The sequence below is a fragment of the Macrotis lagotis genome, chromosome 2 (genome assembly GCF_037893015.1).
Source record: "Macrotis lagotis isolate mMagLag1 chromosome 2, bilby.v1.9.chrom.fasta, whole genome shotgun sequence".
Lineage (NCBI taxonomy): Eukaryota > Metazoa > Chordata > Mammalia > Peramelemorphia > Peramelidae > Macrotis > Macrotis lagotis.
Genome location: NC_133659.1, coordinates 297959525 through 297985884, shown reverse-complemented (window position 1 = coordinate 297985884; position 26360 = coordinate 297959525). Strand labels below are relative to the sequence as shown.

Below are 26360 nucleotides of genomic sequence, written 5' to 3'. Positions count from 1 at the left end.
AATTGATTAAAGTTCAACATTAAAAATAAAAGCAAAACAACACAAAAATTAAGATCTTAGCAGTCTCTGGCAAATAGAAAAGGAAATGGAAGCAATGTCAGATTTCATATTGTTGGGCTTAAAGATCGCTGAAAATGGCAACTGCAGCCATTAAGACATGCTCCTTGGAAGGAAAACTGGCAAATTAGCACAGCATACTAAAAAGCAGAGATATCTCCTTGCCAAAAAAAAAAAAGATCCAAATAATTAAAACTATGAATGGCTCTAGGAGTTGTACTGTAAGGAAAGTAATTGTAGTGCTGTAGAAGACTTTGAGAGTCCTTTATAAGAGATAAGCCAGTCAATACTTAAAGAAATGAATCCAGATTATAAATTCTAAGTACAAATATTAAAGCTGGACCTTAAATATTTTGACCACATAACGAGAAGACAGAGCTCACTGGAAAAGACCCTGATTATGAAAAAGTGAATGCAAAAGGAGAAAGGGATGGCAGAGAATGAGTTGACAGGTAGTGTCATGGAAGCAATGAACATGATCTTGGACAGAGTTTAGGAGATAGCGGAGAATAAAAGGGTCTGACTGACACACAAAGGATAAGGGGTCACAAAGAAAAGAACAAATTAACAACAACAACAAAAATAAAACGTGCCGTGATATGTGTTTATGATTTGGTAGCAAAAAGAACTGGATCTGGAATTGGGAAGATCTAAGTTCAAATCCAAACTCATTCCCTTATTGGCTGTGTGACCCTGGGTAAATCATTCCACCTCTTGAACTCAGTTTCCTCATGTGTAAAATGGGGATAATAATAGTATTTACTTCATAGTTATGTTAAGGATTAAACTAGATAATGAATAAAGTTCTTTGCTAACTTTAAGGGGTATATAAATGTTGGCTATTATTATCTAACATTTCTATCATACATACTATATAATACATAGTAAATTGAAAGTTATCTAAATCAGTGATATCAACCTAAAAAATAGAAATAGGGACTACTGAACTTTCCATAAGGATCCCTGTCAGCCACATATTGATACAGAAAACCATATTTTAATTTTATCCTCACTGTACTGCAATTTTATTAATTTTGTTAGACATTTCCCAATTAGGGGCAGATATATAAAGAGTGCTAGGCCTGAGCTCAAATCTAGCCTCAGACACTTCCTAACTGTGTGACCCTGGGCAAGTCACTTAATTCTGTTTGCCTCAATTTCCCCATCTAAAATGAGCTGCAGAAGGAAATGGCCAACCCCTCCAGTGTCGCTGTCAAGAACACCCTGAGTGTGGTCAGAGAGTCAGATGTGACTGAAATGATTCAACAACAACATTTCCCTACTGCATGTGTGGCACCTCGGTTCCAAAGCACTGCTATGCTCATGAAACACAGGAAAAAGAACAGCCAGATGGCACTGAGTCTTTCCTAACTGAGGAGGCAGCAGTCCTGACTTGGCAAAAGTGAGATGAATATGACATTTTTATAGGTAAGTCTTTCTTAAACAATTCCTTTCATTGTGGAGTCTCTGAAAGTGGGCTCTAATATCCTGGTTTTAACTTCAAACTGTTAACTGATTTCACTGTCTCCCAAGAAGCTTCTAGACTAGAAACAAGCAGCATTGTCGAAATCAGCATTGTCGAAGTCATACTAGAAGAGACTCTTCTGATGTGAACCCAATGTAGGAGTTTGTTTTTCCTTGACTACTGTACATATTTGTAACAGAGGTTTTGTTTTTCTTGCTTTTTCAATTCAGGAGGAGAACACGGCTCTGAAAATAAAATCATATTTAACAAATTTGAACACAAACCACCAACTCACTGATTTCAAGGCCTTGGCAAGGGGAAGATAATACTGATCAGTTATGCAAGGTCTCAGATAACTACATTCCAAAGAACAAAATAATACTTAAAAGAAAAAAAACCCCTAAAGATCAAAGAAATGAAAAAAAGAAAATCAAGTGATTTGAAATGTATATGAAAGAAAGAAAATATGAGGTGATAAGTATTACAGAATCATGGTGGGAGGGCAATGCACATCTGAAATGGGGCAACAAAGGGGTCTCAGTTTGCCCCCACAAAAATGACAACGATGACATATAGACAGAGCCAGGAGAATTGAACAATGACCTGATTTGAATGTTTGATGTTTGTTTTCCATCAAAGGCAAGTAACAGGATTCTTAAAGTGTTGTCAGGTCTCTGTCTCAGAAGAGAAGATAAAGACTTTTGTCTCTTAATGTTAATGGGGGAAAAAAAAAAGCAAGGAAGGAAAGAAGGAAGGAGGAAAGAAAGGAGAGAAAGATAAAGGAAAAGAAATGAAAAGAATCTGATGAATATGGGGTAAACCTGACCTGTACCAAGAGCTTGGAAGACAGAAGAATGTTGTGAGGAACAGAAAAGGATGAGGACAGCAAAACACAACTAAGAAACAGCAAAGACTTTTACCAAGGAGGTGGGAGGGATGCACTCTAGAGAAGAACATTTGGTCTGAAGGGGAAGTTTCAGTTTACTCATACTGGTCAAAATCAGGTTCAGAAGAGCAGCTTCCCACAACACTTCTTCCAGCATCTAAAAAATGAACTTATCACTGATGCAAGTTATGAATTTATCAAGTGTTCTGCTTTTTTGGCAGAGTGAGTATTCCAACAGATGTCCATTAAGTTGAAATCCCTTATTGCTACTATATCAAATCTTGGTGCCAAGCCTGTGATGTTTCCTGAACTCCTTGTCTCCTTCCTTCTTCTGTCCAGGTGGCCTGTGGGATATTCCTACCACAATACTACTTCCATTTTCCCCTCCATTATGCCTCAACCAAATTCTCTCTTCCATCTTCCATCTGGTTTCTAGATTTCCTCGCACACACACACAAGTATACATTCTTAATATACAATGCTGCTCCACCTTTCATTTTATCTATCCTATTCCTTTTAAATAGCCTTCTGTAGAAATATTCCACTCATGGATCCCATCCCAGAAAGTCTCCATGATTTCTAAAAGGACAAATTTGCCTGTCTGCGTATCTCTAGATCATATTCTTTATTTTCCATACTTTTTTATTTGTGTATAGACATCTGAAGCCAGATTCAAATGAAGACTCGAGGCAAAGATGTTTTTACTGGCCCTTTTTAGTCTCATTCCATCCCTGGCTAAAATTCTATATTTTAAGCCCTGATCCAAGAGTATAAATCTTTTTCTCAGACACCAGCTTCTTAACTAGTTACTTATTTCACAAATCTGATTCTCCTTTCAAACACTCACCTTCAATCAATTTTTTACTCAATACACATATAGACAAGAGACTCCAACCATATTAACATCTGCCTTTGCATTCTGATCTCCAAGTGGGAGAGATGTCTTAACCCTACATAATCGGAAGTTAGAGTGCAGGGGTCCTTAACTTGTAACAAGTCTGGTAAAGCCCATGGACCTCTTCTCAGAATAATATCTTATTTTGTTTTCAAAATAATTGAAGAAAATGTTACATTTCAACCAGAAGTTAGTGAAAACAGAGGTTCAGGGTTGCCAGGGACACACATATGATGAGGCTTTGCAAATGAGAGTTTATGCTACAGCATAATATTCCTGAGTTTATGCTAAAGCAAAGAGCTGAGAAAATTATATCTAAATTTATATATAATAGTCATTTTATCTCTTTATCTAAGAAATGAAAAATAATTTAAACCTACCTGGTCTTTGTTGTTGATTTCCAGCAAGTGTTGAAAGCAATTGTTCCAAAGGTGTACATACTCCAAAATATGGCAGAGAATAATATTTAGCCACTAAAGCAAAGGCTTCCACATTCACCAACTTTTGAGAATTTTCACAGAATATGTTGGAAAAATCACTAATACCTGTAAAGTTGAGGAAGAAAGCTAAAGGTTAATGAGTGGCTGTCTTGCTCTAGGAATATGAGATTAAAGAAGATTGAAAGAAAATAATAAATAGATCAAAACCTTAAAGTTTGATTCATAGAACACAATACCCTATTTTTTGGTATCATAAGCTTTTATTTTTTAATGTTATTTTATTTTTTTCCAATTACATGCAAAATTGGTTTTCAACATTCGTATTTTTGTAAGTCTTTGAGGTCCACATTTTTTTAACTCACTCTCTTCCCTCCCTCCTACTCATGATAACAAGTAATCTGAGATAGGCTTATATATATATAACCATGTTTAATATATTTCCATATTAGTCATATTATGAAAAGAGGAATCAAAACTAAAGGAAAAATAAAACCAGTATAAAGGGAAAAGAAATAAAGTTAGCTTTAAAAAGTGGAAAAATATGCTTTGGTTTGCAGACACCATAGTTTTTTCTCTGGATGTGGATGACATTTTCCATCACAAGTCTTTTAGAATTGTCCTTGAAGATTCCCCATTTTTAAAGTTTTTATTTTACTATAAAAACAAAAATTGAACAATTCTATTATTATTTACTATTCAAGTTTTTGGTTATTCCATGGCCCCATGCTCTTTCTCGGTATCAGAGACAATTATATAGTTTAACCCCAAATTACAGTTTGGCTTTCTCTTTTCTTTTGCTGGTTTCAGGGGACTAAAATAGTTTAATATTTGGATAAGGAGAAATGTGGCCATTAAATTTATGAACTGTCCTGGCTGACCTACAACTGTGAATTTATAGGATAAAAAAAAGTACAACTGTATACCACCAAACCCTGTCCACACCAGATTTAGAACAATGTTATCACCCCCACTGGTACAGCAGTTACTGTAAGAGGTTTTTTCTCTCATTTGGGCCTTACAGACTATTTGGAATTCCGTTGTTTACTTTTTAAAATGCTTTGTCAATCTGAGAGTCAAAGGGGATGCTGCATGGGATGAAGCTGTCATTGCAAAGAAGAGCAGGAACAGTTTCCACGGTCATTTTTAAGTCAGATCCCACAAATCCAATATAGCAAGAGTTGATAGAGTTTCCAAATGCTTGTTCATTGAAGTGTGAGAAGGCTGATAGAGAGAGGTGCTTTCCATTTGCTTTCCTAATCTAATTCTATTCAGGTCAAGTTACTCCTGTGCAAGGGCGAAAGGATCTTCCAATGTGCCTAGAGCAAACTGAATCAAAAATATTTTACGTTTTTTCACAAGGGCTAGAACTCAGTTAATTCTTTGGCAGATACTTTTTAATGACTCAAAAGCATGTGACATCAATGCACAAGCATCAGTGAACAAATAAATGCTTAAAAAATTGGGGAAAATCTACCAGATTCTTTTGGTAATTCTAGAAGGAACCTGTATAATTTACACTCAATTTTTCAATAACAAGTACAATAGCTAGCATCTATATTAGGCAGCCAAGTGGCACAGTGAAGAGAAAGCTGGGCCTGGAGTCATGAAGCCCTGTTTTAATCCACCTCAGATGCTTACTAGCTGCATGACCCTGTGGAAGTTACAAAACCCCATTTGCCTCAGTTTCCTCATTTGTAAAATGAGCTGGAGAAGGAAATGGCAAACCATCCCAGGATCTTTGCCAAGTTAAGAGCCAGACAGCACCGAAAAATGACAACAAAAGTCACGTTAAAGTGGAGTCCCTTAATAGGTTAAGAAACTCTTTAATGATATATTATCTCAGATCACTTTACAACAACCTGGGAGAAAGTGTTAATATTAATCAGGGCAGATGGAGGCTAAGTGAGCTGTCTGTGGTGATACAGGTCGCTTGAGGTCAGTTTTGACCTGAGGTCTTCCTGACTTCAGGCTCAGTGTTCTGGCCTCAGTTCTACCTGGTGGAAGTCAGAATTCTAATTTCTAGACTATATAACCTCACAAAGCATATTTTTCTGGAAATGATACTTTGCTATATAGGTAGAGAAGAGAGAGAGAAAGAGACAGAGACACACAAACAAGTCAGGTCTAAAGAGTGAATTGAGGTGGGACCAAACTGAGCACTGTCCTGGCCTTAAGGAGAGGTGGTCTGGAACCAAGAGAACATTGTGCACATTAACAATGTCCTAACAGAGTTAGGACAACCGTATTAGACTGGCTTGGACAATACTGTCCCCATCCAGAGGAAGAAAAACAAAACAAAACAAAAAAAATACCCATCAGAATCTGAGGAACACTACATTCACTTTTTTAAAAATATCTTTTATGTATTTTTTCCCTTATTCCTAATCCCTCGTACCAAAAAATGATTAATCTATAGACATGTTTAAACATAAATGTTTATGTACAATATTAACCTGACTGTTTACCATTGGAGGTGGGGGTGGGAAGGGAGGGTGGAAGAAAATTTTGTACCTTAAAAATAGACATAGGAATATGGATGAATATTGAAAAACTTTCACATGATGTCTTTAGAAAAATAAAATATTAATAAGAAAAAGAGGTGACCTGGGCTGAGCAGTCATCAATCAAATTCAGAGCCTTGAATCAGGTTGCTAAAGTTTTAAAGTTATTAAAGAACATTTGGAAGTTATTTGTATACAGAAAAAAACAACTAAGTACTGATCTCTAGAAGAATAAAAATCAAGGGGTTAAAGATGATCATAGAAAACTAAATGTGACCTTTCATATATCAAAATAAAATGGTAAGTTTTTAAATAAACAAAGTGCTACTGTTAGCTCTATTTTTTCTTCTATGAATTCTAAAAAGAAAATAAATGATATAGCATCATATCCCTACTTTTTTAAAGTTTGCAACAAAGGCAAGTGCCAAGTGGACTAGCCTCTCATAGACAACCTACTGACTGGTTACAAATGCATGGGGCATCACCCCTTAGAGGGAAGGGGTGTGGAGCCGCTGCTAAGCACATATATAAGGTACTTTTCCACTGCACTTCACTAATAGATTTGTTCCTTTCCTCATATGCGCAGAATAAAGTTTCTCCCTCAAAGGATAATATTTAAATTAACTGATGCCAGGTCTGTCCTGGTGACTGCACATTTCTGCCTCCCAAAAGGCCTCTATACTTTCTGGTACAATACAGCCCAAGATATTAAACTGCACCTTTTTTAGCAGTGAGTTTTTCTCCATTTTCCCCCAGGTATCTCAAGGCTCCTTGCTATTACAGAGGGGATTTTAGTGCTCTGTGCTGATCTGGACCCAGGTACAACATGTGTAGGTGAAGTCCTAGTTCTGGGTACCACTTACCTGTGTGATCAGGGGTAAATCATCCCCCCCCCACTTTTCTCATTCCTAAAAAGAGGGAATTAGACCAGATCATCTCAAAGGTTGTTCCAGTACTGGATCAATCATCCTATATAATGTATTAATAAACTCTAGATAACATCAAATTGGCCAGGGTTCTGGTCAGTCAGGCTCTGTAGAAAACACTGAGGATACAAAGAAAGGCAAAACCAGTTGCTGCCCTCAAGGAGCTTCCATTCTAATGGGAGAGCTTACATCAAAAGTATTAGATTACATACAAATGCCAGAGGAGGTCTCCGGAGGGGATGCGATTACAGCCAAGACTTAACCAGCCAGGGAAGCTAAAGCATCTCTGGGGCCGGGAGCAGGCAGGTGGAATGTCATAGCCAAGGAAAGAGCAAAGAGTAAGAAAACTAGACAGGTAAGAAGAGGCTACCTTATGAAGAGCTTTAAAGGAAAGATGATTGCAATCTAATTCTAGAGCACTGGGGAGTTCAGGGGGAGACAATGTCAGACCTATCCTTCTGAAAAATAGGCAGAACCTTATCATGAGCAGGAAAGGACCTTCAAGGTCATCTAGTTTAACTCTCTCATTTGACACACGAGGAAAATGAGGCCCAGAAGTATTATGTGGAAATATGCTACCAGGACACTGAGCCCACTCTAGCCTCACCCAAGCAATGGAAAAGATATGCTAGGACAAAGACATGAGTATGATATTTGAGACAGCCTTATTTGCCTCTCCAGCTGTCATTCAATGTAGAAAATAAAAATTTACAAATTCAACATTCAAAAATAAATTTTGGATAATGACTTTACCCAATCTAATTTCAGAGTTTCTAACATTTGTACTGTGTATAGGTGGTACTTCAAGAATACTAACTCATTTTATGCCATCACATTTTATCCTAATGACAATCCTGGGTATTGGCTATTATTATCATTATTATAAATTTTTTAAAAAACAAGGCTAAGGAAACTGATTTGCTTAGTTATAAAGAAACAGACATATCTACAGACATGAGATATGAAGAATGGAGATGAACCTAATTATAATCCATGATACCCAAAGTCTTAGTGCAATTTTAATATATTAAACAAAATCTCAGTTTCCATTTAGTAACCTGAAATCAATAGTTCAAAGATCTGTGGCTGCATCAGAACAGAGTATTCTGCCTTCTTCCTACAAAAGCAGCCTCCTTTACAATTCTATAGAGTCTTTTTGTTGTGGTTGTTGCTGAGTTATTTCAATTATATTCAATTCTTCATACACCCATTTGCAGTTTTCTTGTCAAAGCTACTGGAGTGGATTACCATTTCTTCTTTATCTCATTTTACAGATGAGGAAACCAAGGCAAACATAGGTAAGGGATTTGCCCAAGGGCACACAGCAGTAAGTATCTGAGGTCAGATGTGAACTCAGAAAGATGACTCTTCTTGACTCCAGTCCTGCAACTCTATTCACTGTGCCACCTTGCTGGCCTACAGAGTCTTTACTGTCAATCCTCAACATTCAAATTCACAACTTCATTACATTCATGTGATTTTATTAGTAATCTGAGGCTATGTGCATTAGAAAAAAAAAAAGAAGTGTTGCATGTAGGGTGTGTGGACTGACTGGTTTCCCACTTGAAGCTTCACAGGTCTTGTTCTCCCTACCTTTGTAAATAGCTCCATGCATTCTGTGTTTTCATAGTTTGATTTTAAAATCCCAGTTCTGCATTGTAATTATGCCCCTAAAACAAAATGCAAGTCCTTTGGGCAGTAAGGTGATATCAAGACCTCACCAGTCTTGGTTTTCTTCCTCTCTCTTTCATGGGAGATAGAGGACAGTCAAGATAGAAAGGTTTACCCATAGTACAAGGCCTCACACTGCCATTTGACATAGTAGAAGGTAAGATTTAGATTTAAAAAATGAAAATTTAAGAATTTTATTGGCTTTGCTGTTTTTATGGTTTATAGGTTTCGTTATTATGTAAAAAGTGAATATCAGCTGAAATCAGTGTTTTTTATATTGATTTGTTTACATAAAAAGTCAGAATTCTAGGGTATTTCTAAGTGAGAAAAATGTTTTATATGCTAACAATTATATTTTGCATATTGCATTTTATGGATTATTTTATGATTACTCTGTTAGGAAAAGTACATATTATCAAAATTAATGTTTTGTTATAAAGAACAATATATATAGAAAAATTTCAGTAATCTCTGACAAAAGATCATAATTTTGGGTGGATGAGGGAATCTAATATCATGGGTTCAATGAATTGTTATGTTTTTGCCTTTAGTGCCATTTTTTAGAAGTTACCCTCACAAAAAAATGAAGATTGCCTATGTGAACATATACACATCCAGAACTTTATACATATATTTGCATATATACTGGTATGTATTATATTACGGTATGTTTTATATAGTACTATATATACTTATATACTATAGTATATACACATAGATGTAGATCTCTATCATCTATGTATCTAACTACCTTCCTATTTATCTATCTGTCTTTCTGACTGTTTGTCTATCTACCTATCTACTTGTCCATGTGTCTGTCTATCTATCTACTATCTACTATCTATTACACTCTATAGCCAATCTGATGAGAAGTCTCTCTAAATTAAGCTAGGCTGTTTCAGGTAACAGTTAATATAGCATACTTCCAGGACAGTACTAAAAATCTTTTTTCAGGGTAATAGGAAAGCTACAATGATGAATTAGTGAGTTTGATGAGGAAAAGCTAATTCCCACAAATAAACCGCCCATTTCCATTGTCTTGTGAACTCTGATTTAACATGCATGAGATAAATAAGAAATGAACAAAACCAGATTTTTCTAAAGAACAGCACCATCTAGACAGAAGGAAACCCACATTTGGTTGAGCAGCTAGGCCACTAGAGCCAGGGACTTGGTCATCAATCCAACCCCAGACGCTTAGCAGATGTGTGACCCTGGAAAACTCATTTAACCTCTATCTGCTTTAATCTTCTCATGAGGATAATAATAGCATCAATTTCACAGGGTTGTTATGAGGATAAAATGAAATAATATTTGTAAAGTGTTTTGCAAATGTCAAAGCTCTCTAAAATATACTAGTTACTCTTATTATTAGCTACTCAGTTGAGTAACCATGTTCTAGAAAGCAATACAATGACTATTTTTTTTCAAATACTGGGTAATTCAAATATTTCTTATTTAGTGAGACTGACCTTTCTATAAGTTAATCATTGATATGCTCTATAGTTAAGAGTCAAAGTCATCAAGCAATTCATGCCTATCAACCATACTTGACTTAGTCATATTTAGCATGCTCTCCCTTTACAAAAAAGTTCTCAAGGGTCAAACTGCCTTCTTTAACTATTTCACCAATGGTCATGTTTTTGTCAAGTTAGTTAATGTGCTTGAGTAGGGAATACCTTTAAAACAAGTCTGTTATTTTTCATTCCAAGGTTTCAAAATTACATCAATGATCAGGCAGAAATAACTTTAAGTGCAAGGCTTAATCAGAAATGACTAAAGCAATAATTAAGATTTTCCCAGAAGATGTTTCTGTAATACTTAGATACAGGATGTTTCTTTTTTTGACTAATTTGTTAAGGATTTAAAGAGCTGGAAAGTAGAACAATCAACTTTACTAGTATACAAATACACAAGTCATGAAGACAACTACTGAATTAAATGGATAACATAATCTATTAACTTCTCAGGTTGGCCTAGTTAAACAGCCTCATTTGAAAGAAATTATATTTACCATTTGTAACTAACAATCATACATTCAAAGGAATATATGCTTTGGTCTTTAAACAAATAATTATACCTGCCTTGTGAAAAAAGTATCTAAGATGCAAGGAGGACTTACTTAAATAAAAGTTTTTAAGTAAAACAGTAAGAATGATTATTATTTGGGGATAGAAAGAAAGAATCAGTTCAAAAGTTTGTGTGGAAATGTAAAATGCTCAAAGTTGTATATCTCTTAGTTTAGCATCAAATGCAAAAGACATTTAAATTATATAAATTCTATGGTGAATTATTTGAGACACTTTGAGTAGCACATTGAGTTCTTTGGACATAATACAGGCTAGAGGTTCAAATGCAGCCAAAAGTAATAAAAATCACATAGAAATGTTTAGGCATGATATAGCAGGGACAACTCAGCAAGCTATTAAGTAAAAGGCTCAGGTTTAAGGGCTGTCTCAGCATCCCCAGGTTCCAGGGCAGCAATTTCGTAGAGTGTGATAGAGACAGAGTATTAAATCTCTAAGTGCAGAGGGACTAGTATACTAGTCAGTCAGGGGACAAGGTTGCCAGCAGAAAGAAATGTGATGTTTCTGTTGGATGGATGAAGGTTCCAATCAATATAACTGTTCTAGCAGTCTAGTCTCTTCTTTATACTGAAATTATTAGCAAAAATTCCAGTCCAATGTGAATTAAAAGTCATGTTTTATTTAGTTTTTAATTGTGATTGTCCTGGCAATGTGACAAAGGGTTCTTCCACCTCCAATTATTTCAGAAATATGAACAAGGGATTAAGTCATACAAGACACAAATATTTTTTCAACAATCATCACTTTAGAATAAAAAAACTTGTCTATTCTCTAAGATAATGTCCTTTGAGTAATATTATTTATCAGAAGTAAGCTCTAAAGGGACCTTTTCCAACTTTGGATATGCAACAGCAACAGCAGACTTACTGTAATTTCCACATTTTATGGTTAAACCAGTCTAGGACTGTTATTGTCCATCATCACTGATACTTCATGAAATAGTGAGAAGTGTCAAAGACGTCTCCTTTTGACAGAAGTTTTGAGTTTGTAATATCCGGAGGGAGGATGCTTGGAAAGTTAAAAAGACAATGATAGAAGTATATACCACGAGGATAGTGCTTCAGGGAACTACTCTCCCTATTTAATCTCTCTCTTTGGTGGTTGGATACATTTGTAGATTTGGACCCCAAATAAAAATCTCTATGTTATTTAACTCAGTTTCAGTCAGTTTACAATTATCTAAATTTCATGTTATAAAGGGAATAAATTTCTTTCAAGTTTAGTGATGGTTAATAAAGAGTTCAAACGATATTAAAATTGTCCATTTTGTTGATCTCTCCAATTGAAAGTACAAAGATGAAAGAGAAGAGTCACTGGACATGAAGTCCAAAAAACAGTCTGTGTCTGGGTTTGACTATAGAGGAATGAGATAACACCAGGAAAGTCTCTTTAACTCTATGAATAGCTCCAACTGCACAACATTCTTCATAAGATTGCTGTCAGAAAAATATTTTAGAACCCCAGGCATACTAAGTGTTCCTATCAAATATGGAATGGACTAAGAATTTCTCAGTCCTTAGATCACATTCCAACATTAATGTAACCATGAATTCTCTTTTTGTTAGATCGTTGTCTAATAATGTCCTTAAGGAAATGACAGTTGTCCAATCAACTGCCTTTCTATAAATGAACTGATCAAGGTATAATCAGAGGCAACAAGAATATCCCTTTATGACAGTCTTCATTATGTTGTCTTACAATGGTCACAATGGACATAGGCAAAGAGACAGTGAAGGTGACTACCATTTAGATGCCAATTATGGCAGCAGAAGATGAAGTATAGAAATTCTATAAAGAATTTGATAAGGTCCTCCAAATTAAGTCTGCATCTATCTTAATACTAGATGATACTAATTCTGAAGTAGGTGCAAAAGAGGATGAAAATTATGGTAGAAACACAGTTTTGTTAATGAAATTTAAAAAAAAAAAAGAAACACACACACAGGCTAATAACCTCAGACTTGCAAATCTTAATGGTTTCTTTAAGAGAAGGATATCATTGGTCATTGAGTTGTAAACAGTATAGCAAAATTATATATGATTACAAAATGACTTGTTATCAATTAGAGCAAAAGCACAAACCAGTAACAAATAAAAAGAAAAAAGAATGATGAGATGACTGTAGGCAATTCGTTATTCTATTCCTTCTTACTTGAACTCTTCTCAGCTGATGATGAAACACATCCCTCTTCTCAGTATAAAGGTGGAAGACAATAGCTTTGGAGTACAATATAAACTATAAGATATAGTCATTTGTGTCTAATAACACTACAACACAGACTTTCGTGTGTGTGTGTGTGTATGTATGTATGTATGGGGGGAAGTGTTAAAGGGAAATGACTATGGTATAAAAGGTATAAAAATAAAAGACAATTATATTTTTAAAACCAGCTCTCAATTCCCATTTTTTTAAAAGATGGGGGGGATATTAGATGGGACAAGAGACTAACTCTAATGATCACCATTTCTTAGGGAAATTAAACTCGGGTAAAGAATATTCATCAACAAGAAAGCCAAGAGCCCAGAAATTGTCTAAGTGAGCAAATATTTAAGTACTTGAAAAGGAGAGATGTATGACACATAAGGGCAAAAAGGATTTAGAGTCCAAGTTCATTTGTATGAGATTGCAAATATTATCCCTCACGAAGGAGAAACAGACCAGCACAGAACTTCACATGAGAACTAAACTACTGATTCAACCTGACATTTGCAAATGAAAATGAGAGGGCAAAAAATAAGCAGGAAATGGAATAGTACTACTATCACTCTCTTTTTTTAACCAGTTCCCACACCTTTACTCAACATCTTCAGGATGTGCTTAGGAAGAGCAGCTCATTAAGACCAAATATAAAGAAGAAACTCTTGCAGAAAGCAATTCCATTTTAGAATATACACAAGTGATCATAAAGGAATTCAGGGACTTACTTGCAAAACATCTAGAAAATTTACTAATGAATAGAAAAGCCAAGTGACAGCATTTTTATTTCTCCTTCAACTACAAAGTAACCAAAAAAGATAGTGCAACTAATTTATTAGATACTTTCATCGGTTCTATAAAATCCTTGTGCAAGCTGTAGAATGGCAAACTGCTCTAGTATCTTTGCCAAGCAAAACTCAAATGTTGTCACAAAAAGTGGAACATGACTGAAAGGAAAGAATAATAATAATAAAGAGCAGGAGAACGGAGGAGGACAAGGAGGAGAAGATCAGATTAGCTAGAATGGAGAATATGTGAAGAGGGACACGGCACAATAACTCTAGAAGGGTGGGTGAGGCTAGAGTATATGAAACTTTAAATGGCAAGCTGAATATTTTTTAAAATTGTATGCCACAGAGAATCACTAAGGTTTCATACCAAGGGAGAGCTAAACTTATTCTTTTTGAAGACTTTCTTATCAGTTATGTGGGGGGGGGGATAGGGAGGAGAGAGCCTGGAAGCAGAAGATCAATTAAAAGGCTATGAGAGATGATGAGGGTAAACTAAGGTGATGGTCATGTGGAAAGATATAAAGTTGACCAGACTTAGTACTGATTGAGCATGAAGGCAGGGCAGATGCAGAATGTAGAGCTGAGGGTGATTCTGAGAGATTCCAACTTGTTTTAAATATAAGTATGGTGGTATCATAAAGAGAATAAGAAGTTTAGACAAAGGACAATTAGAGGGGAGTGATGAAAGATGAGCTATAAAGAGACATAAAATATAGAAATCCAGGCTAAACAAATATATTTGTCAGTGTTATGGACAACATCAGCCAGAGTTTCCAAAGAAAGATTTTTAATTTCTATTACAGTTCTCCAAAATGCTACCATTTGACAAATTATACTAATTACGTGGAGTCTTCAAACATTCCAGAGGCCTATCAGTGAAACAAATGCACAGAAACTCAAAAGAGATTAGTCTAACCACATACAATGGACTTGAACAGTTGGAATCCTGCCACAATTCATTAAAAAGAAAGATGAAAGTTAAAAAAAAAACTATACTGTGACTACAGAGCCCTGAATGCCATCCCCATTTGAGACTCGATATCCTTAGACTTGATTTAATGAACTAATTGGTAAGGGCAGTAATATTCACCATGGTAGACTTCCACATTGCATTTAACTTTATCTAGATAGAAAGGGTTAGTGAACAGGAAAATGGACTCAAAAGAGCTAGTACAGAGAGGATAAATATTGACTTACATCATTTGGATTCTACAATGTTCTGACAGTTTAAAAAGTTACAAATGCAATACTTCAAGACTTGTTAGACCAGGGGATGGTGGGTATTTTTTTATCAATAATATCCTCATTGTGTTAGTCCTTAAATCCAAATTACAGTCATAATTTCCTTTTACCATACCCTGCAAGGCAGGGTAGATACTGAGACTCTGAAAAGCAAGGGTAAAAAGTTTTATTGCTCTATGTGAGTTGGCTTTTGCCAAGTATTGCAAATCTAACCCTATTATCTTCCCATAGTGATCTTCTCACACTCCCTTCCTCCTAATAAGAGAAAATCTATAGAAGTCCCATATTAGACTCTAATACTCATGGTTCATGCATATAGATAATAAAAAAAATATATAACAGTAGAATATCTGATTATATATATATATATATATATATATATGCCTTTTCAATTGGTTTTCAAAAGATGATATACATTTCTAGTGTATATACAAATACGCATTTTGTATAGATTTAACTGAAAGATGAAGTTGTCTCGGGGATAGAGGGCTGGCCCAAGAGTCAAGAAGGCTAGAATTTAAGTTCCACCTCTCAGCACTGTGACCTAGGCAAGATACCCTGACATTCAGTGGCCCAGGCAGCTAAGACTCTATGTTGCAGAGAAGATGCAGAGAAATCAGCAGATAAAATTCCTCACTGTGGATATACTAAACAATGAGATCACAGGTTTACCCCAAAGAAAAAAAGCATCCTAATAAAATGTTATATAACTATATATATTATATAGATAGATATAGATAGATATAGATACAGATATGTATATGTGTGTGTGTGTGTATGTAGAGAGGGGCTGTGACACAATGGATAGAAAGTGCGCTGAGTCTAGAATAAAAAAAAACTCTCTCTGAGTTCAAATCTGACCTCAGACACTTAGTAACAACAGAGTGACTCTGGGCAAGTCACTTAACCCTTTTTGCCTGAGTTTTCTCATCTGTAAAATGAGCTGGAGCAGGAAAAGAATCCTTGCAAAGAAAACCCCAAATGGGGTCAAAAAGAATCAGACACAACTGAAATGAATGAAAAAAAAACCATAAATATGTTTGAAGGTATACATGGATGTAGCTTTATGTCCTTTAGTTCAATGGACTGTCCATCTAAGTGCCACATGGTTTGGGCAGTATGCATTTTTCATCTATTTTGTTAGAATTCTCTCACATAGCTACTGATTTGAGACTTTGTAGGAAAGAAGTTTCCCTTTAGTAGAGGTCCTCAACAAATGGCTGGAAGAATGATTCCTTTTTGGGTTTGTTATGATGTCCTGTATTGTTCAGGTATGTGTTCTACCAGATTAACAGCCTCTGAGGTTTCCACCACCTCCTAGTTTCTTTGATTCTTCTGTTTACCAAAGAAGCAGAGGATCATGATATATCCTGGTTGGCCCAAACTCCAAACAATAGAAACCAAGAGATAATGAGGAAGCCTTGTTGGTGAAATGGCAGTTTGGTCAAGATAGAAAAAACAGTATCTGAAAACAATCATAGTTTGGTCTCCAGGATCAAGAGGCAGTGATGACTGCGGCCTCAAGCACCACGTTTCTCTACCAAAGTCTTTGTTTTGATAAGGGCTATCATCCTGCCCTCACCAATTCACTGGAGAGCCAGAACTCTTTTGGCAGCAGACCAGTCACAAAAGGCACTCTAATGTTCCCTCTAAACCGTCTTTAGTGGCAGCTGTCACAAAAGGGACCAGGGAATATTAAATAAATCTATATACAAGTATTTTCTGACCACTTCCAATATACCCAATACTGGATCAGGTCCTGTAGGAGATTAAAGTAGAAAAATAAAACCCAGTCCTTCCCTGTAGATAGAGCTTGAAGAAGCCTTTAAGGCCATCTAACTCAATCCCCTTATTTTACTAATGAAGAGACTGAAGTTTGACCAGATTCACACAGTCATCAAAAATATAACTTGAACACAGATCTTTCTGACAGAAGACTCAGCATTTTATCCACTATGCTACTGATTGGGAAAACACTGCTAACAAGTGCAGAGGTTTAGGGAAGGGCTACAATCACCAATCACCATTATATAGGCAAAATGGGGGAAAATGATATATTACATTTTTTATATTTAATTTTTTTTACTTTTTTACTTTTCCACATAGTTTTTTCCCCTACATCCATGCATATGCCTAATGCATATTTCTAAGTTTCAAAGTTTCCTTCTACCCTCCCTTCTCACCCCCCCTCCCCTCAGCAGCAAATAGGTTAAAATTATACATACAAAATTATGTTAAGCATGTTTACAGATTAGCCATTTTTGGTATGGGGAATTAGAATTAAGGGAAAGAAATATATGAGATATTTTTTTTTTAGTTTTTTTGCAAGGCAATGGGGTTAAGTGGCTTGTCCAAGGCCACACAGCTAGGTAATTATTAAGCATCTGAGGCTGGATTTGAACCCAGGTACTCCTGACTCCAGGGCTGGTGCTTTATCCACTACGCCACCTAGCTGCCCAGAGATATTTTTTTAAAGTGAATGTAGTGTTCCTAGGATTCTGAAGGATTTTGTTTTGTCTTGTTTTTTTTTCCCCCTTTCTGGACCATGCCGGCCTAATACAGTCTAATACAGTTGTCCCAGCTCTCTGAACTGCTGAGAAAAGCTGCTTCCATCAAGGTTGATCATCTCACAATGTTGTTGTTAATGTGTACATTGTTCTCTTGGTTCTGCTCCCTTCGCTCAACATCAGATCCTGTAATTCCTTCCATACATCTCTAGAGTCTGAAAAAATGATGTATTAAATTGCATCAAAGGAGCATTTCTTTGTAAGAAATAAAGTGATTTCTATTAGCAGAGTCCCTTGGATGGCAGTAAAAAACAGTTCCATGGCACTGTAGTAGATTTTCAATTTTAACAAAAGAATTTAACCTATATAGAAAAACACACATTACTCTAAAGCTTTTGATTTGTGGAGTTGAGGATGTTTCAAAGGGCAGGCTTCACAAATATATATTATACAGTACTGGAATCCCTTCAAGACAGGATGTGAGCCTGGTTCTTCCTGACTTTAAGGTCAGAACTCAATCCTCTGGACCATTCTACCTGCATCAAGTGGACTTGGAAGCCTTAGGTTCTGTACATTTGCTTAGGACTATGTTCGGTCAAGAGTTAAAATCCTTCTCAGCAAAACTTTTAAACACTAATGATGGTCTGAGATGCATTCTATAAATATTTATATTAATGCCTAATCCCCTAATCCACTTACGAAATGAAACAATACATACTATTGCTTTAAAAATACAATTTCTTAACACCCTGTTTCTTCCTGAGACACTTTTTGGCTGCAATAAGATGGTTTAATTCATCACTGCAAGTGAATTCAGTCAACAAATCATTTCAGCATGTAAACTATTTTTTTTGGAAAAGTATGAGATGTGTTTTATTAAAGGATTCACATGTCTTTGCGATGGCCATGTTAACTTCAACTAAAATACATTAAACAGATTCATCCATTCCAAAAGTATTTTGAATTTAGCCAAGTTATTCACTAAACAATTTTATAAATGTAGAGTTAACTACCCATAGTATTTCTTCCACCCAAAAAGGAGAGATGAGAATGTTTTCATTATACATGCATTACATTCAGCCAAGAGCAAAGAGAATCAACACAGAACATCCAGAGCCTCTGGGACCCCAAACTCAGAGTCTTACCGGTCTCAGTCAGGGGGATCAAGTGAAATCTTGTTCAAAGGCTCTGACCGACTGGGGCCTTAAAGCTGCCTCCCCCCAGTTGGCTCCCTGACCTCTGAATCAGGATGATCCACCCCCATGACCGACTGCTCATATGTCCAATCTTGAGCTTCGGTTTAAACATTTTTTTCTTCCTCTACTTAGAGGAAACCTACAAGACATTTTTCTTGTCTATAATTAAAAGATGAATTTAAAGGTAAATTTCAAGCGGACCGCATCAAGGGGAAAAAAAAACAACTTCTGTCTTGTTTTTTGTTTTGTTTGTTTCTTTGTTTGGTCATTTTTCAGTCATGCCCAAATCTTCGAGATCCCGCTTGTGGTTTTCTTGGCAGAGATACTGGGGTGGTTTGATAATTCTTTCTTCAATTTATTTTACAGCTGAGGAAACTAAGGCAAGCAGGGCTAAGTGCCCTGTCCAAGGTCACGTGGTTACTATGTATCTAAGATCAAATTTGAACTCAGGAAGAGGTGTCTTCTGGACTCCAGGCCAGGTGCTCTATTATATATCTTTAAAAACAAACAAACAAAAAAAGTCAGGAAAAGAGCACTATTGGGAATGGGGGGGTCCTTGGTTCAAGCTGTGTTCACAGAGAAAGGAAAACAAAGTTGCCTACAAGTGACTTGTCTAAAGGCAGGCAAAGCCTAATCTAGAATGACAACTGAAGCTATGCCTCAGTTTCCCCATTTATAAAATACAAACCTAAAATTTAACCTCACTAAATCTGCTTCTGAGCATACTGCTCACTGATCAGCTGTTTTGCTTCACTGCCTTCTGAATATGTATTGCTTATTCCCAACTCAGCACTTTGAATGATGCTATTCCCCTCTTTTAAAAAAAAAAGACTAGTCAAAGAAGACCCGAACTGATGACCTTCCTCTTCATTTCTTTTCTTAATAGCAAGTATTTTAAATTGCTTCTACTGATTTTAGATTGTATTCAAAGCTGTAATAATTCACAAAAAAAGTTTGCTTCTGTTGACAAAATGGTTCTTGACCACTGAAAGCGAACTCAACATTGCTCCCCTTAACTCTTAGTTTCTAAGTTAGTCAAGTTGTTTAGTTACCAAGAGACGATATATTAAGTCTTTTTTCTGGCCATGGCATCATCACATGAGCCAGAAAGGAACAAAAAGGCCATGGAGTAAGAACCCTTCATTTTACGGATGAGGAAACTAAGGATCAGAGAGGGTAAGTCACATGCCCATGGACAGAAAGGTAAGAAATGACAGAGCTGGCAGATGAAGGAAGTCCCTGAGACTATAAATCCAGGTCATTTGTCATCTTTCACAGTTGCTATGGTGCTTTCAACCAGATATGTGGACAAAAAAGCTCTGGATAAACCAGAGGGTGTCTGACACCCTCAGAACATGGTCTCCCCCAGAATGTTAGAACAGACTACCTCTTAAAACTCACTCTAAAAACTAAAGTCTTCAGCACCCCAAAAGTACCTTCAAAACAACAGGCTTATTTCTTAAGACAGAATAAAAAAAGTCAATATATTTTTGTAAACATGGTAGATTTCAAATAAAGCAGCTTTGGTCCCTGAAGATTAAGTTAATTAAGGTATAACCACTGCCAGCAACTCCTTCCTTAGTTGCTTCCTAAAGCCTTGCACTGAGTAGGCACATAACAATTAACATGAAATAATTATGTTCAAAGTAACAAATGCATGACATAAACTAATTAGGTTTATAATAATTATACGACAAAAATTAACAATTAAATTAAATAGAATTAAATTATATCCCATTTACCAACTTCCTTTTTAGTATGTCTGCACTGGGCTTTTTTTCCCCTTGTATGTTACACTTACTTATAATTAATTTCTTCTGTCATATGTTTTCTTATTCCTATCCCTTAAATATAATTTTTTCATTTGGAACTATATTTTCTAAGAGATGGATGTAAGAAATTTGTTCTGTTATCACTAAACTGGGCTCTTGGCTATTGCCATCAAAGTAAAGGAAACCTGCAAAATAAATTTACAGAAAACTTAAAACTTTTTTCTTTATTGCCTGATCATTTTTTTCTAACTTTATGTACAGTTTCTTAACCAGTCAAGTTTCATTATTGGAGTTACTTTTCAATACTATGGAGAGAACAAAAACAATGCCAACACAGACAGTTTAAACTTAGTATGCTGCTTTTTCCCTGTGATCTAGTATAGAACAGGAAAGAAACCAAAGTCATTCCCTTTGGTTTCAGTCTAGACAGAACTGTGATGTGGCTGCTGTAGCCGAAATATGAAACACAGCCCCAGAAATACACCATTTTTTTTAAATCGGGGGGGTGATGAGAGACAGAAATACAGAGAATACGTAAAAATTTTGAATTAACTCAATGTGATTTTAAACAGCTTTCTAAGACCCTAGAGACATCTCTAACTCTTATGTTGGGGAAAGAGTGCAAGGAATTGGGGGGGGGGGGCAGTGACAGTGTGCAATAAGGCTAGAAAGGTGAGGTGGAGTAGGAATATAAAGGCTTTAAGTGCTAAGCTAAGGACTTTTTATTTTATTCTACAATAGACTGCTAGTAAAGGCTTTTAGCAGGAGAGAGAATGGTCAAATCTGTGAATTACGAAATACCAAAAACATTGATAATATACTATAATATCCATTTGGCTTTTTTTTCTCATACCAACAGCTTTAAAATGAAAATATTCAGACATTTAAAAATGTAATTTTCAATTCTATTTTATCATCTGGCCAAAACAGTAAAAAACAAAACAAAAAACTTAACTTTGTGCTTAAGGTTGTATTGCTGCCGGTTTCTATCTGTGACCCTGGCAAGGATGTTATCTTTTTCTCCATAATACTAGAGACAGCATTTTCTCTAGAAATTACTTTTAAAAAATCTCCCTTAATCCAAGCATTGTGATGAAAAAAGCTGTGGATATTTTTTTTTAATATAAAGAGAACAGGAAGATAAAATGAGGGTTAAACTAACAATAGGGGGATTAAGAAAATACAGTTGATGGCTATACAATCTATAAACTGTGTTAGAATTTGAAAGAAAAATGGACGGGAAAGAAAGAAACTTAAACATTTGTAGGTGCTTTAAATTCGAATTGTTTTTTGAAGTCTATTATAAGAAAAGTTATAATTGATTAAGAAATTTTAGAGGTTTATACATATAACCACAAAGACTGATGATACTTGCAAAAAATTCTACTTATATAACTCTTTCGGTCCAAAATGAGGCATTTGAGGATAATAAAATAGTGGGATAATATCTTCTAAAAATAACTGGGGACAACGAGAGAATAATTTGTGAGGAAGAATTGAAGGATTAGTAAAAATGTTGCCAGTTTACAGAACAATAAGAAGAATTTTAACAAATAATTCCAGTTCCCCTTAAAATAACATAAATCCCTGTAGAAACATTTAGAAAATAAAAACAATGAACAATAAACAATTTTGAGTTTTAAGAGGAATACTACATCTGCAAAGGAAAAAATAATGAGCAACAATAGCAAGAATTATAAAAATTAACTGATTAATTGATAATAAATAAGCTCCCTAAGACAAAAAATCAATTGATGAAAGGAATACATTAATTGAAATGCTAGACTTCTGGAAAATTATGGCTAGACTAAAAAAAAATCTGAAAAATGAATTCAAAAGACTTGGAAGAGAAAGCACCTAATATGGCTAGAAAAATTAGTGATATGCAACATGTAAATTGTTCTTGGTCTCATGGTTTTAGGGATCAAAGCTCAAATCTCCAGATGATTTAAGATATAAAAGAGAGGTAAAAAAAAATCAATTTGTTCAAGGGCCCCCCAAGTACCAAGGGGGGGGGGAGGAGAAGAGGGATTAGAAGAGATTCAGAAGAGAAGTGGCTAAAGAGCAGCAGTTTGTTGGATCACACTTGGGAGTGCCAGAGCCAGTGTCTCAAAGTACTGTATGTATATATGAAATGTGTATTTTCTGCATTTTTTCTGTATATTTTTTCTGTATTATGTGTCCATGCCATTACCCCCTCCAACACTCCCCCAATATAAGTTCCTGATAGATATCTAGAATGGTGCCTGGTCCTTAAAAATATGGACTGACCGGCTAGCCGGCTGACTCAACAAATCAAGATAAAGAGCAGCCCAGCCATATGGCAGAGTTGCCAACAGAGACAGCAAGAGCCCTAGCCGGAGGGGCTGGAGGATTTGGGTTCAAGTCCTAACTCTGAAGCTCACTGACTCCCAGTGGGACCTCAAGTCTTCACCTTCTTCGTCATCTGTAAGATGAAGAAGTTGGAAGAAGTGACTTCTAAGGCTCCTTTGTCATGATTCCATAGAATGGGGGTGGTACCAGTATTCCCCCCTCCATGTCAAAATTGCTCATTTTTTTCTTCCTGAGGCCCAAAAGGTTCAAATTTGTTCCAGCTTAACCACAAAACAAATTCATTCTAACTTATTCTGTCAACCCTTATTATCTTTAGGGGTAGACATGAGGGTTGTGGTCCGAAGAGCTGCTCTCTGAAAGGATTAGACTTACTTTACCTAACCTCAGGTCGCAGAGATAAATAGATAAAAATTGAAGAAAGGTAGATTTAGACTTGATGAATGAATGAATGAATGAAAAGTCCTTGTAAGCTCTTCCTAGGCAGCAAGCACTGTGCTAAGCTCCAGAAATGGAAGGAAAATATCATAAGGATCAGGGTGGTCCGCAAGTAAAAGGAGGTGTCTACTCAGGCTCTCTGCCACTGAAGACTTTACACAGAGATAAGGTGATCGCTCCTTGGGAATGTACAGGGAATTCCGCTTCACTCACAGATGGACCTCCCCGACCTCAGGAGTCAGGTTTTGTGAACATATCTAAAAACAACTTCTCTCAAAAGAGAAGAGGAGCTGGTCCTCCTGCCTTCACCACTATTCTCCATGTCTTCCAGGTTAAACGCCTGAAGTTGTCTTTGGCTTCTTCCTCTCCCACATCCTCCAGATCCCGCTGGCCACCAGAGAGAGTCAATTCTTCTTTCTCAGTCTCTCTGACATTCCCCTCTTCCTTTCCAATTCCCAGTACAACCACCAAGCCCAGCTGTATCCCTCCTGCCCAGGCTGCTGGATGAGTCTGGTTAACTGCATTTCAGCTTTGAGTCCCTCTACCCCCTTTCTACCCATATTGCAACCACCCCCTAAGCTTCACAAAATATTACTTTAATCAGTTGATCATCATTCAAAAACCCTCAAGCACTTCCCATAGGATAAAGTCCAAATCCTTAAAGTTTTAATGACTTAGAAAGGACCTTACGAATATTTAACTTAATTAGGCTTTCTAGACTGGGCAGGACTCTTCCCTCCCAGATGTCCATCCAGCCCAGGAAGATCACTGGCCCTCAGACAGGCTATGTCCCTGAGGGGACATCTGCCTTTTTAAGTTCTATTCCCTTCACTTCAGTTCTCTAGAGCTACACAAAACATGTCTATTCCTCATCTGAACCTTTAAGAGTTAGATTAAATATCCACTATTATTGATGCTGTTGTTAATCATCATTTCCCTAAGTCTTTCCTCTCTGGGCCAAAGAAGTCCATTTTATTTTTCACAGCCTTACTCACTAAGAAGCCTCCAGATGCCTTCCCTTCCCTTTTCCCACCCCCTTCAGATGCGTTCCAGTTTTTCAAAGTCCCTTTTAAAATGCAGCCACTGGAAAATCCCCACTCCAGGGATGTAATGACTACGAGAGATCACGGCTGAACCAGCACCACCTGTGATATGAACACTTCTCTCATATTTTTCTTGAGCCAGTCATCTTGACTGATGTCTTGCCCCTGGACATAGATGACCCTGGAGGAGAGAATGAGGCTGATGAGTGCCCAGTCCCACCTCCTTCAAATCCAAGTCACCTACAAGTCAAGCCATCACCTTCCCAATGTCATTGGTTCTCCCTGAGATTGTGATAACTATCCTCATTAACATCTGCTCCATAAGATTCCAGAATTCAGATCTTACCTATGTGACCCTGAGCAAGCCACTTAATTGTTGCCAGTGTTCTCATCTATAAAAATCAGAATATTCACTTTTCTAGCCACGATATAAATATGTCTTAGAGAAATGCTAGTTGGTGTCAGAAGGAGTGGAACAATGACATCAGATGCCAAGGTCAAGAGAACTTGCTAAAGCTCAGCTCCACAGCTTTGGCTTTCCAGACTTTCCTGTCTCTTACACAAATAAGAAAAAGAAGGGTAATCCCTGCCCTCAAAGAGCTTACAATATAATGAGACACACACACACACACACACAAACAGACACACATACACACACACACAAACACACACAGACACAGACACATACACATACACACACACACAAAACACAGCAGAAAGGAAGGGGGCACCAAAGGGTAGTGGGAGGGAGGGAGGGCTTGGTTTCTTTCCTCTAACCCAGCACATTCCCTAGGGCACTAAGCACAGAAATACTTGTCAACAAAACTTCCACTTTGGTCAGCAGGACAACTATTTATTTAAAAAGACTGAGAGCGTAACCAGCAATGCTAATGAATTTATACTAGGACATCTATAAATTTCTGAGGATCTGTGAAAGGCTTTAAAGTATAATCAGGCTTCCCATAAAACAAGTTTCAGTTCAAGCTACATCATTTAGGTGCCCTGAACAAATTCTGGCTGCTTATGTTCCTACTTAAATTCTTCTTAATTTTCATCCAAATGTGAAGAATAACAAAATTCACTTTTTCTATCGGTTTTGATTGTCCATAAGATAGAAGGAATCTTTAAGTTTCTGTCTAGCCCAGAGGATCTCCCGAGGGAGAAAAAAAATTTAAATGACTCTACACAGGACTTTTAGAGGCAACTCCATGTTATAAAACACATTATTATGCCAAACATCTGTTAATGTAATATTTACTGTGAACTAAGTCAGTATAGCTCAGAGAATAGTCTGTAATTCAACTGCTGTTCCCAAGCTAACAGGAAACCATATTTATCATACGTTACTAATGGACATTTTGAAAATGTATTGTCAAGAAGACAATGAATATGTCTGTTTTTAATCATACATTTTAGGCATTCAGAAACCATTCTCCAAACTATTTTAACAATCCAAAACCCTGGTAAGGGAACTAATCTGCTCTGAAGGCAATTTTCTTCTTCAGTGTAGTTATTAGTGTGAATATGGTTCGCTGGGCGCACCTAGTAGTGAGGCTCGGAACTTAACTGGGCAGGTCCTTGATTAGAAGGACAGTTGTCAGAGGACCTTCAGCACAAGCCTTTACAGCTAAAACCCAGGAGAGCTTGTCTTCTGGGCCTCCATGGGCATGCCCTTCCTTTCCAGCGCTGGCCCGAGCTCTTAGTGATGGACTGTTGGGGAACTCATGTAAACCACTGAGGGGTACAAGAGGCCTTACCAGTGGAGGGTATAAATGCTGGCACCAATGAAAAAAATTGAAAATAGACAGATTGTTTTTGTTGCTGTTCTTTATGTCCAAATGATGTCCAAAGTTTTGTCATCCTGGAGACCGCAGTACCCCAATGCTGTCCGGGGGTTTTAGTGGCAATACTGGAG

At 36.5% G+C, this 26360-nt stretch overlaps 1 protein-coding gene across 2 annotated transcripts in view; it reads right to left on the bottom strand.

Annotated features, from left to right (window-relative positions):
• Positions 1 to 26360, bottom strand: part of METTL25 (methyltransferase like 25) — a 178068-nt gene that overhangs the window by 140038 nt on the left and 11670 nt on the right. For both annotated transcript variants that reach the window (XM_074226524.1, XM_074226523.1), the window contains exon 2: positions 3684 to 3848. In XM_074226524.1, the coding sequence (XP_074082625.1) occupies positions 3684 to 3848 (165 nt within the window). The remainder of the gene's footprint in view (positions 1 to 3683; positions 3849 to 26360) is intronic.